The sequence below is a fragment of the Carassius auratus genome, chromosome 26 (assembly GCF_003368295.1).
Source record: "Carassius auratus strain Wakin chromosome 26, ASM336829v1, whole genome shotgun sequence".
NCBI classification, from domain to species: Eukaryota; Metazoa; Chordata; class Actinopteri; order Cypriniformes; family Cyprinidae; genus Carassius; species Carassius auratus.
The window spans coordinates 4,836,879-4,850,315 of record NC_039268.1 but is presented as its reverse complement, the minus strand read 5'-3'; the positions used below and the strand labels follow the sequence as shown (position 1 = coordinate 4,850,315).

Genomic DNA, 13,437 nt, shown 5'->3' with positions numbered 1-13,437 from the left:
TCCATGTGACATCAGAGGGTCTGTTACAATTTGTTGAAGCATCAGAAATACATTTTGGTCAAAAAAATGTAGGGTCTGTTGTGAACACGTTCACAACACTGCAGTGTAGTGATGTCCGGTTCGCGAACGAATCATTTGATTTAACCGGTTCTTCTTGAACCAGTTCACCAAATCGAACTGAAACGGTTAAAACAGTTTGCATCTCCAATAAGCATTAATCCACAAATGTCTTAAGCTGTTAACTTTTTTAACGTAGCTGACACTCCCTCTGAGTTCAAACAAACCAATATCCCAGAGTAATTAATTTACTCAAACTGTACACTGACTGAACTGCTGTGAAGAGAGAACTGAAGATGAACACCTAGCTAGATAACGAACGAAAGATTGACTCCTTCTCGAGTCAAGAACGTTTGCATCAGTTTTTGGATCACGTAGTGATGGGAAGTTTGGTTCTTTTCGGCGAACTGGCTCTTTCGGACAGTTCGATTCAATAAACCGGTTGAAACTGCTCAACATAAAGATGTCATTGGCGATGATTGGCCTTCATTCAAGCCTCCGGTTTACCCGCGCTCATAACATTAGCACGGAATCAGTTCAGAATCAATCACCAAAAGAAACCGTTTGGTTCAGACACGCTGTGTGTCAGTCTGCTTCACACTGAATCACGCATGTGCAGTATCATCAGCTCCTTGGTTCTCGAATCGGACAGGTCCGACAGAAACTGTTCTTGACTCGAGAACGAGTCAATCTTTCGTTCGTTATCTGGCTCTGTGTTCATCTTCAGTTCTCCCTTCACAGCAGTTCAGTCAGTGTACAGTTTGAGCAGATGAATTACTCTGGGATATTGGTTTGTTTTAATTCAGAGGGAGTGTCAGCCACGTTAAAAAAATTTAAAGTAATTTGTGGATTAATGCTTATTGGAGACGTGAACCGTTTCAAACGATTCAGTTCGATTTGGTGAACTGGTTCAAAAAGATCCGGTTAAATCGAATGATTCGTTCGCGAACCATACAACACTAAACTGCTTTGTTTTGAACTCTCTCTCACAACAGACCCGGAAGAGAAGACAATGCTGAATAAAGTCGTAGTTTTTGGTATTTTTGGACTAAAATGTATTTTCGATGCTTCAACAAATTCTAACTGACCCTCTGATGTCACATGGACTACTTTGATGAGGTTTTTATAACTTTTTTGGACATTGACCCTTTACCGTGCATACATTTTCAATGGAGGGACAGAAAGCTCTCGGACTAAATCTAAAATATCTTAAACTCTGTTCCGAAGATAAACAGAGGTCTTACGGGTTTGGAACAACATGAGGGTGAGTTATTAATGACATAATTTTCATTTTTGGCGGAACTAACCCTTTAAACTAGTGTAACATATACACACACACACACACACACACACGTTTGTTTTTGTGAAAAGTGGGGACATTTCATAGGCGTAATGGTTTTTCTACTGTAGAAACTGTATACTATCAGCCTTCACCAAGTGTTTATGTAGTTAATAAAGTCTTATTTGTATCAAACTTGAGGTTGTTCATTGTTTGCTCATAACTGAAGTCCTTAATCATACAGATTTTAGCTACATGCTCTGAGCAGTATTGTACAGTAAGAAAGTTATTTTCCTTAACCAGAATATCACACTCTTAGAATTGAAAGAGAGTTGACACGGAGAGGTCAAGTAAAAACTTACAGCAGATCTAAATATTTATAATTTATCATAACAAGTTTTGATTGATTATTCATTTTTCCCCTTGAGCTGATTCGTAATAGATATCCACAGCGCTGGGAGATACAATACAGTCAATAAAGTAGTTGAATTCGCTCTCATGAGAAGCATTTAAATTTAGCGCAGAATTATGTTGAAGCTAAAGATATCAGAACAACCGCCACTGATGTGGAAACCAGGAAAAACGTTCTTCAATAATCACCAACAAATCACCACTACCATTCAGTATGGATTAACATAACTACAGGAACAACTTGTGGCAGAAATGGTCTAATGTTTTAAATTTGTATTTATTAAATTATTTTTAGACATTTGTGAAAGACCGTAATAAAAGTTAATTATTTGCATCTCAACTACCCAGACAGCACAAGTACATCTGTAAGACATCTGTGGTGTACTCCTTATATCGTCTCAGAAGCAGTTTTACAAGCATTCCAATAAATGCTTATTTGACACCTGACAGGAAGCATCTTAGAGATGAATGAACAAGCACTATTAAAAATACAGCTTGCATATGTAAATGCCGACATCAGATAGACATCTCTGAGATTTATATGTGTGATTATGGTGAGTGCTTTACTGTCAGGTGCTGGTCCCACCTTCTGTAGAACTTAATGGCACTGGTTTCCTCAAATGTTAGTTTGGAGCCTTACAATGTTTCTCTAAGTCAGAAAAGTCATAACGTTGTTAGAAGAATGTTGTCTGTGTGTTATATTTTCACCTTTAAAACAAAAATAAATGAAAATTTCACTGCAAATTTTGAGAATTTTAGGCCTGAAATCCTAGAAATCCTGGAGGGACTGAATAGTAGATTTGTCCAAATGTTTGACTGGTAGTGTAATGAAATAAAAGTAACATAAAAAGAGATCAAATATGTAACTTGCTCCTTTTTTTTAGACTGCCAGAAATTGACTCTGCGCTGGAGGTTTTGTCTGATATTCTACAGCAACTGAGCAATCAGAAGAGTTCAATAGAAGAAGTGATTCATGCAACTTTTGAGGAGCTTCAGAAGACCCTAAACGTACGCAAAAGTGTTCTGCTGATGGAGCTGGAGGTCAACTACGGACTCAAACAGAAGGCTAGTACACTTTTCTACAGGCTATAACTTTTGTTGTTATTGTTAGAAAACAGGCTTTTTCTTCATTTATCATTTATCAAGATATTCAGCCTTTTGTTTTGTTTTCAACATCAGCCTATATATTATATTATATTTATTAGTTATAGTATCAACAGATTCAGATTTAACTACCCCTAAATGTTGCATAAAATCTAGTAAATTGTGAGTGGCTGTTTTATAAGCCTTCCTCTTCCTGTCTAATTAAGCAGTTCTGGACTGGAACAAGTTGCAAAGCAGACCAGACTTTATTTCCTGGACTGTTATTTTACACCCATTTATCTTGGCTTGGTGAATGGTTAAACCAATCAATAACTGTAGCATATGCTTCTGTGAGGGTCTGACATCAGTCCTGGCAGCTGGCAGTGCGTCACATGGGAATGATTCATCTGGGAGAACCAGACCAACTACAAAATCACCTGATCCCTTAAACACAAAGTAAACAAAGGCAGCACAGCTAGTCCATAACAAGCACACATAGTTTGAGGCTTTGTAATGGAAGAGGACTGTGATAAACAAGTTGAGGTGAGGTAGGATTCTGAATTCAGTTTTCTTTATGGAGTTTTGTTTTCAGCCTTTGAGAATCAAACTGTTTGTGTCAAGCTTTTTTCTCATGATGTTTTTATGATGGTTGTGGTTGATGATTGAACATACTCCAAATGTAAGTGATGTTATTTGTGTGTGGATCATTGATTTATCAAAGCATGGATCTGTCAAGGCGTTTAGTGCATTTGGTCCTTAACCATTGTCACTGTCATTCTGTGATGACTGATGTATCTGACCGCTTTTTTCTCTGATATAAATGGCAGATTCGGTAACCGAAGACCTCAGTGTGTATGTCAGGAATTGTTGTTTCTTTAGAGGTGACTGTTATGTTATCCAGTACATTCTTTTAGCTCTGATTAAATTATTATATTTATTTAACACATACAGTGGGGTCCGCTAGTTCAGATGATTTAAAAAAAAAAAAATTAAGTACTTAAACACCTACATTTTTTAATGTTTTTGAAAATCTTATGTTCACCAAGGCTGCATTCATTTGGGGAATAACTCAGTAAAAACCGTAATATTGAGAAAAATTACTACTGTTTAACTGTTTTGTATTTTTGTTAAATGTTTCGTATTTTAAAATGTAATTTATTCTTGTGATGGCAAAGCTGAATTTTCAGCAGTCATTACTGAATAACTATAATGTGTTAAATTGATTTTAAATGAAAGATTTAAAAAATATTTTTATTGCAATATAGTATTTAATTTTCATAGATATATGCTCTCTATATAAATCATTACTATAGATTCTGTAAAATAAAGTTGAGTTTCTACAAATTATATTGTCAGCATAAATGCATTTAGCATAAATGCAAAATTCACAGAATGTTAAATCAAGTATATCAAGGAGTTTTATAGAAAACCTGCACATCATGTTGTCCAGCTTAATTTGAGAATGTTCCAGCATCTTGTGCTTTACCCTCTATACAAAGGATTTAAAGGAATAGTTCACCCAAACATTTTTATTCTGTCTATGAATTACTCACCCTCATGTCATTCCAAACCCAATAAGACCGTGATTTCTCTTTGGAACTCAAATTAAGATATTTTGATGAAATCCAAGAGCTTTCTGACTCTGCATAGGCGCCAATGCAACTGAAATGTTCCCAGGCCCAGAAACCAAGTAAGGACATTGAGAAAATAGTCCATGTGGCATCAGTGGTTCAAAACGTAATTTTACAAAGCTATATTATAGATAGAATACTTTTTGTGTATTAAACAATTTGTTGCATTTGATTAGTGATATAGAAAAACATTTAGCTTGTCCATCATTTCTAAACTAAAAATTTTCATTGGATGTTGGTCTCTGTTGTATGCATAATCTATGTGTGCTTCAGTCTATGTGTAATTATTTATACATGTATGTTTATGAATATCTGTGTCACTGCAGGTGTTGCAAGCCCAGCTGGAGTCGTTGCTGCAGGGACAGGAGGGAATTCGCAGCAGCTGCAGTTTCACAGAGCAGGCTCTTAATCACGGCTCGGAAGCTGAAGTCCTATTGGTCAAGAAGCAGATGAGTGAGCGTCTTGATGAGCTGGCAAGTCAGGAGCTCCCACTTCGGCCAGAGGAGAACAGCCAGCTGGACTTCTTGGTGGAGACCGACGGTCTTCGCAAATCCATCCACAACCTCGGTGCTATAATAACCACCAATGCTGTTGCTGCAGAAACTGTTGCGACCGGTGAAGGCCTGAGGCATTGTATCGTGGGGCAGCCTACTTCTGTGACCATAACAACAAAAGACCGAGACGGCGGACTGTGCCGGACAGGAAATGCTCTGCTAATAGCTGATCTTTCTGCCTCTGATGGCACCGTAGTGGGGGAAGGTGAAGTCACAGATCATAAAAATGGCACTTATGAGTTTGTATACACGGTCCCGTGTGAGGGCCGCTTCACCCTCTCACTAAAGCTCTATGATCAGCATATTAGGGGCAGCCCATTCAGCATACGTGCCAACAAATTGACAGACCTCTCCCTGACTGCAGACGGAGGCAAAAAACATCTCAAATCTCCAGGAAGTAGCCATGTGAAACAGCGTGCTATCAAGCGCCCCGCCAGCATGTACAGCACGGGCAAACGGAAAGAAAACCCAATTGAAGATGACCTCATGTTTCGAATCGGTATGATGAACATGCATCGCTTTTGTAACACCAAATCAAAAACAAAAAAAAGGGTACCGTATTTTCCGGACTATAAGTCGCTCTTTTTTTTTCATAGTTTGGCTGGTCCTGCGACTTCTAGTCAGGTGCTACTTATTTATCAAATTTAATTTGACATGAACCGAGAGAAATGAACTAAGAGAAATGAACCAAGAGAAAACATTACCGTCTACAGCCGCCAGAGGGCGCTCTATGCTGCTCAGTGTTCCTGTAGTCTACACTGAAAACATAGAGCGCCCTCTCGCGGCTGTAGACGGTAATGTTTTCTCTTGGTTCTTGGATCTAAATAAATGCGACTTATAGTCCAGTGCGACTTGCGATGCAGTGCGATGTTTTTTTTCCTCATCATGACCTATTTTTGGACTGATGCAACTTATACTCAGGTGCGACTTATAGTCCGAAAAATACGGTACACTGTTTTACTGTTATCTGCTCTTGTAAAACTTTAATATATTACAATGTTTTGACCCAAACAAGGTCTTTGTCAGACAAAAAAGACATTTGTAAATATTATATAATCTATTTTAAATTAGTATATATATTAATCTATACTAATTTGTTAAGAAAAACATGAATTAATTTAGGCATCACAGTAGCATAATAAGTATGAAGGATTCTTTTCCTTTTCAAACGTTATATGAATACATAATATAGGTAGTTAATATACATAGTTATGTTTATGATGGTAACACTTTAACATGGGGACCAATTCTCAGTATTATCTAGCTGCTTATTAGCATGCATATTATTAATGTATTGGCTGTTTATTAGTACTTATAAAGCACATATTCTGCACGACCATATTCTACATCCATAATCCTACCAAATACCTACACTTAACAACTACCTTACTAACTATTAATAAGCAGCAGATTAGGAGATTATTGAGGGGGGGAAAAAATCAGAGTTAATGGTTTTATAATAACGAGAATTGAACCTTAAAATGAAATGTGAACATTTTGATTTATGTAGTTTACTGTATATTTGTATGTATGTGTGTATGTATATAAGAAAAAAATTGCAATATATAAACATGTACATGTATTTTTTGTCCCATAGGAACTAAAGGCAGAAATAAGGGTGAATTCACCAATCTGCAGGGAGTTGCTGCTTCTTCTATTGGGAAGGTCCTGATAGCGGATAGTAATAATCAGTGTGTTCAGGTATAAAATGCTGCACCTGTTTATCACATTATAAATCATATAAAAAATAGAGAAGGTTTTTTACCATCATTCAGCAGATTGCTTGTTGCCTATTGTATTTCAATGAAACATCTGTAAGAACAGAAATTGTTTTATATTTTAGATCTTTTCAAATGATGGACTATTTAAGAGTCGTTTTGGAGTGAGGGGCCGGTCACCAGGACAACTTCAACGGCCAACTGGTGTTGCTGTGCACCCAAATGGTGACATCATCATTGCTGACTATGATAACAAATGGGTCAGCATTTTCTCCTGTGATGGCAAGTTTAAGGTAAGTTTTTTTAAATTTATGGTGCTAGAATTTATTGCAAATTATTATAATTTTTTTTAACGAAAAAACCTAGCATCAAAAACAAATTAACATTCTTTCATATGAAAATTCTTTTAACAGACTTGAATTGTGGTAACTTTTTTCTCTTTCTGTTCTTTTGTGTTTTATTTTCAGGCTAAAATTGGCTCAGGGAAGCTCATGGGTCCTAAGGGTGTAGCGGTTGATAGAAATGGCCACATCATTGTGGTTGACAATAAATCCTGCTGCGTCTTCATTTTTCAGCCCAATGGAAAACTTGTATCTAAGTTTGGAAACCGAGGCAACAGTGACAAGCAGTTTGCAGGTACTTACCTGGGTTATATACAGGGGAGGTTCTAGGGTGAGTAGATATCCAGAGCTTAGGCCACAGACATCCATGTACAGTCAGTGTGTGTCAAAATACATAGGATAAATACAAGTATATATTTACATTGAGTAAGTGGCTTTAAAAAAGGCCAAGTATAAGCCTAATTAAACATGCAGGGTTCAATATTTTTTTGTATTTATTTCTAGAACTTACACTATTACAAAATAGAATGATACTTTTAAATGTAAAAATTAAAATGACCAGTAGATGGCGGCAAACCACTGTCCTAATAAGTGAGTCACTGAGTCATTTATTCAATCGATTCTTCTGTAGCTTCCTGACAGCCTGATGAATGAAGCTGTCATTCAGTCTGCTGGTCCTGGCCAGGAGACTCTGTAGTCTCCTCCCTGATGGCAGCAGACTGAAGAAGCTGTGTGACGGGTGGGTGGGATAACATGCAATGCAGAGGGCTTTGCAGGTGAGTCGGGTTCCATAAATGTCCTGGAGGGAGGGGAGAGAGACGACAATGATCTTCTCAGCTGCTCTCACTGTGCATTGAAGGGTCTTCTGTCAGGACACATTGCAGGTGCCATTCCACACAGTGATGCAGCTAGTCAGGATGCTGTCAATGGTGCCTCTGTAGAAGGTGCACATCATTGGGGCCGGGGCTCTGGGTCTTCTTAGTTTGCGGAGGAAGTAGAGACACTGCTGTGCTTTCTTGGACAGTGCTGCAGTGTTGTCGGTCTAGGAGATGTCCTCGGTGATGTGCACACCCAGAAACTTGGTGCTGCTCACCCTCTCCACAGTCACACCGTTGATGGTCAGAGGAACATGCTAAATGTGAACTTTCCTGAAGTCTACAACAATCTTCTTTCGTATTCTCCACATTCAGAGAGAGTTTGTTGTCACTACACCACCCCGCCAGGTGGCTCACCTCGCTCCTGTAGTTTGTCTCATCTCTGTTGCTAATGAGACCCACCACAGATGTGTCATTTGCAAACTTAATAAAGAGGTTAGAGTTGTGTGACGGGGTGCAGTCGTGTGTCAGCAGAGTAAAGCGGACGGGCTCAGCACACATCCTTGGGGGTCCCCAGTGCTCAGTGTGATTGTGCTGGATGTGTTACTGTTGACCCATACTGCCTGAGGTCTCCCAGTCAGAAAGTCTAACAGCCAGTTGCACAGCGAAGTGTTGAGCCCCAGCTGGACCAGTTTGTGAATGAGCTGTTGAGGGATGATTGTGTTGAATGCTAAACTGAAGTCTATGAACAGCATTCTGACGTATGAGTCTTTTATCTCTAGATGTCAAGTCAAGTACAATAAAAATAAAAATAAAGTTAAATAAAGCAGCGCAAGGTACATGGCAGATAGAGTGCAAACCAGTGAATTGAACAAACAGTGCAGCTAAAAAAAATAAAAAGCAAAAAAAGCTTATTCAGTCTGATTAAAGTGGCAAAGGGCTCAAAAGCAGTTATTTTATTTAATCTGATAGATGAGGTGGTAGAATGACAGTTCCAATCAGTTCCATGGTGAATGAGGTAGTGAGCAGATCAATGCTGCACAAAGTGACTGGTGCATGTCATCGTATGTTAGTCAGGGTGGGGGGGGTGGTCCTTCGGTCCTTCTAATATAGTTCGGTCCTTCAGTCCCTGATGGCAGCAGACTGAAGAAGCTGTGTGACGGGTGGGATCACCTGCAATGCAGAGGGCTTTGCAGCTGAGACGGGTTCCATAAATGTCCTGTAGGGAGGGGAGAAAGACACCAATGATCTTCTCAGCTGCTCTCACTATGCGTTGCAGAGCCTTCTGTCAGGACGCATTGCAGGTGCCATACTACAAAGTGATGCAGCTAGTCAGGATGCTCTCGATGGTGCCTCTGTAGAAGGTATACATGATGGGGGCCGGAGCTCTGGCTCTCCTCAGTTTGCGGAGGAAGTAGATACACTGTTGTGATTTCTTGGCCAGTGCTGCAGTGCTGATGGTCCAGGAGAGGTCCTCTGTGATGTGTGAGTGCTGAGTGGAGGGCAGTTGCGATGCCATCATCACTCGAGTGGTTAGACCGATATGCAAACTGGAAGGGGTCCAAGGAGGGGGGGAAGGGTAGATTTTATGTGGTGCAAGACTAGCCATTCAAAGCACTTTATGAGAATGGGAGTAAGTGCAACTGGGCGGTAGTAATTGAAGCAGGATGGAGACTGCTTCTTTGGGACTGGAATGATGGCGGAAGCGTTGAAGCATGTGAGACCAACAGCCTGACTAAGCGAGATGTTGAAAATGTTTGTGAAGACATCAGTGAGAGATCTGGAGATCTGGAAGAGATAAATACATTTAATACATTTATTTATCACTAGGAACATAAAATGCAAATGCAAGTTATTTATTCATTTATTTTATTTATAAAGCACTGTACAACTGCACCTGAAGACCAAAGTTATGTACAATCAACATACAGGTACATACAATAAATAAAAAAACACAAACAATTCAAATAAAACAGATACTAGCACCACTCCTTGAAAGCTAATGAAAAGGAATAGTTTTTAACCCCAGTTTTAAAAACAGTTATTGATGCAATCTTTCTAATCTCAGATGGTAGGCTATTCCAAAGCCTTGTACCTGCAACAACTAGATAAAATATAAAGTTTTGTTTTATGTGTTCAAGGCAGTGCATGGAATGGCTCCTGCTTATTGCTTTCCAACAGTCATGCCAAAAGCACATTCGAACCACAATTCTCTTCATGTTTTAAAGGGAGATAAAGTTGTGTATCAGCGTCGTACAAATGGTAAGACATATCATATTTCTTAAAAATCAAGCCTAGAGGCAGCATGTACAAGGAAAACCATACAGGGCCAATAATAGAACCCTGAGGAGCCCACAGGTAATAGAAGCTGTAGATGAAACAAAGTCACCATACTTCACCTAGAATACTCTGTTCACAAGATAAGATTTGAACCACTTAGTCCCACGTATCCCAACTAAATGTGATAAATGCTTAAGGAGAATCCCAAGTATTGTAAAAAAGGCCGCACTCAAGTCCAATAATCAGAGCTGCAGAATTACCTGAATCTCTGATTATACAAAGATCATTTACAACTCTTAACAGTGTAGACTCTGTGCTGTGACCCATCCTAAAACCTGACTGAAACTTGCCTAAGACCTCATTCTTCTCTAAAAAAAGACATTAACTTTGAACACTTTTTTTTTTTTTTTTTTATAAAATCTTTGAGATGCATGGTATTATTAAAAATAAATAATCCAATAATTCTTCAAATTTAATGCATTTTAGTTACATTTTTTAAATATAATCACAAATTGACAGAATATGTGATAAAAACTTTGAAAACTTCTGTATAAAATCCATATTATATCTAGGTGGACTACATATCAGAATGTGATTAATCACTCAACAGGCATACCCATGAACACTTGAAGACATCCGCACATTAAAATGATCATTAGGATTAAAATGGACAAAGACAACATGTAAAACCATTAAAATTCAAATATATAGATATAAAACCATCTTCATATATTGAGCAGTATAAAACATGTCTTTTGTGTGACCGTGTCACACCATGAAGGCAGCAAATGGCTTTATCTGTAAGTTCATGCAGTATCTAAAATGGTTTTCCAATTGGTCAATATTTCAACTGAAAGGCAAAGCCACATTTCATAAATGCCATATTGGGTGGGCTAATGTGATGAGGGCTTGATGTTACCAAATGCTGAATGTTCAACTCTTTATCTTTCCTTTTCATAGGTCCACACTTTGCCGCAGTGAATCAAAACAATGAAATCATTGTGACTGATTTTCATAATCATTCTGTAAAGGTAAAATACCTAATATGTATTTCCATGTTCTGTTCCTCAAAGGTCATGTCCTGTCTAAATTATGTAGCCCCAATTGTGGTTAGTTTTTGAATAACAGTTTGCTCATATCTGTTCAAAGTTGACAAAAACATAAGTCTTTTTAAATAGTGATGAGTGAATGCAGATTATGTCATCAAATTGTAGGTGTTCAGTCCAGAGGGTGAGTTCCTACTGAAGTTTGGGTCAAATGGTGAAGGAAACGGTCAGTTTAATGCACCGACAGGTGTGGCAGTAGATTCCAATGGCAATATTATAGTGGCTGACTGGGGCAACAGCCGCATACAGGTAATACAGGCTTTGATTAAATATGTTTAACAATGTGATCACTTGCAGAACACGTGTCAGATAAAAAAAAATTTAACATCTTCATATCACACTTTTCTGCGGGACTCCAGGTGTTTGACAGCAGTGGATCCTTCCTGTCCTACATCAACACCTCCGCAGACCCTCTGTATGGCCCACAAGGCCTGGCTCTGACTTCAGATGGCCACATTGTGGTGGCAGACTCTGGGAACCATTGTTTTAAAGTCTACCGTTATCTACAATAGCACTCTCATCTCATCAAATAAATACTTGCACTTTTTCCTTCAAGCTGCCACCCCCTTGTGCCAAATGGGACCCTCATATTGCATTGAAGTTGTGTTGTTGTGGCTTCATTTTTGACACCTTCACCTCAGACTGAAGAACAAACTCTATACCCTGATCATGGTTTGGTTGTTGATGTTTAAAGGAATAGCACTTCCAAAAATACAAACTCTGTCATTTAGCCTCAGGTCGTCTCAAACCAATATGGATTTCTTTCTTCTGTGGGATTTGAAAGGGAATTTTCTTGAAGAATATCCTGACCTTTCTTGTGTACGCAAGTAATTTCTCGTAACCATAAACACCATAATCATCAAAAAAAGTTCCAAGACATCATAGACATTGTGGGATGAAAAGATTCAAATCTTTTATATAAAAGAAATCACCTTTTGTGCTTCATGGAAGAAAGTCAGAATGATTTGGAACAACATGAGTGTGAGTAAATGATGACAGAAATGGAATGCTCGGTTGAAAGTTATGCAGTTCTTCACCTCGGACTCAAAAACTGCTACACATTAGGGAAAACATTCATGTTTCTACTGTACAGTGTTAAAAAAAAAAATGAATGTTCAGATTATTAAAAAGGGAACTCTTCGAAGCACTGGCATGTATAATAAAAATTATATTATATTATAATTATACAAGTAATGTTTATTCCAAACTACTATACTATACATATATGTCTGCACAACAAATAGACACAAACCCATTAAAACAAATCTCACTATGGTGGGCTAGTATCAGTAATATTTTGCCAAAGTTAGCCTGTTTAAAAGTGATGTCAGGAATATTCATAAAATATGCAAAAACATATGTTCTGCATTGCTATTGACTGTGATGTGCATAACTGTGGTTAGGACAATGTTCTTATAATGCAATTAAGTCTCTCGAATCACCCATATTATGTAAGAAGCATCACTTGATATGCTTTTTAGACCGCAACAAAATTTCCTTTATCACTGCACTGTTCATTTAAAAATCAGCTGTGGTTATTTGTCTAAACCATAAAAGTTCACGTGTTGTTTGGTGAAACATCACATGCTCAAATCACCAGATGCACTTTGTGATTTAGCAACACAAAAAATATGTAAAGTGCTGTTATTAATAATAGCCCCGTTTAAAGATTTACTATTAGACATGCATTATTATGATTATAATTACTGATCTTCATGTGCTCTGAGAGTGGTTGTGTTGTTGAGAAACCATGTTCTGTATTCATATTCATAATGCTTAAAAAACATAAAAAAAAAGCGAAAAAGTGCCCAAGGTTCTTTTCAAGTGTATTTATGCCACACTGATAAAACTTCCTTGTCTTATGTTTGTTCTCCTGTACAGTTCGATTGTCGTTCACAGGGAACTACTGCTGCTTGTTTGCACAAAATACACAATATATATATAACATGATTTACATTCCAAAATGTATTTCTCCCTTTAGAGCCACAAACCTGCTTTTTTGTAGCATTAAAGCTTGCGTTTTACTCCTTTGTTGTATTACCACATGAAAGGACATGCAACCTATTATGCTTTTTCATTTGTAGATCTTAATGCCACATTCAGGCGACCTGTGTTATATCATGTTTTGCACTGCACATAAATAAACTGCATTATTTGAGATG

At 38.0% G+C, this 13,437-nt stretch overlaps 1 protein-coding gene across 6 annotated transcripts in view; it reads left to right on the top strand.

Moving 5' to 3' along the window:
- trim2a (tripartite motif containing 2a) overlaps positions 1-13,437 on the top strand; it is a 38,816-nt gene extending 25,379 nt beyond the window's left edge. For 5 of the 6 annotated variants that reach the window (XM_026203795.1, XM_026203797.1, XM_026203796.1 and 2 more), the window contains 8 exons: positions 2,632-2,812; positions 4,788-5,514; positions 6,613-6,716; positions 6,859-7,026; positions 7,201-7,369; positions 11,130-11,200; positions 11,384-11,524; positions 11,635-13,437. In XM_026203795.1, the coding sequence (XP_026059580.1) occupies positions 2,632-2,812; positions 4,788-5,514; positions 6,613-6,716; positions 6,859-7,026; positions 7,201-7,369; positions 11,130-11,200; positions 11,384-11,524; positions 11,635-11,787 (1,714 nt within the window). In that variant the 3' untranslated portion in view covers positions 11,788-13,437. The remainder of the gene's footprint in view (positions 1-2,631; positions 2,813-4,787; positions 5,515-6,612; positions 6,717-6,858; positions 7,027-7,200; positions 7,370-11,129; positions 11,201-11,383; positions 11,525-11,634) is intronic. The other variant, XM_026203798.1, reaches the window with a different exon arrangement.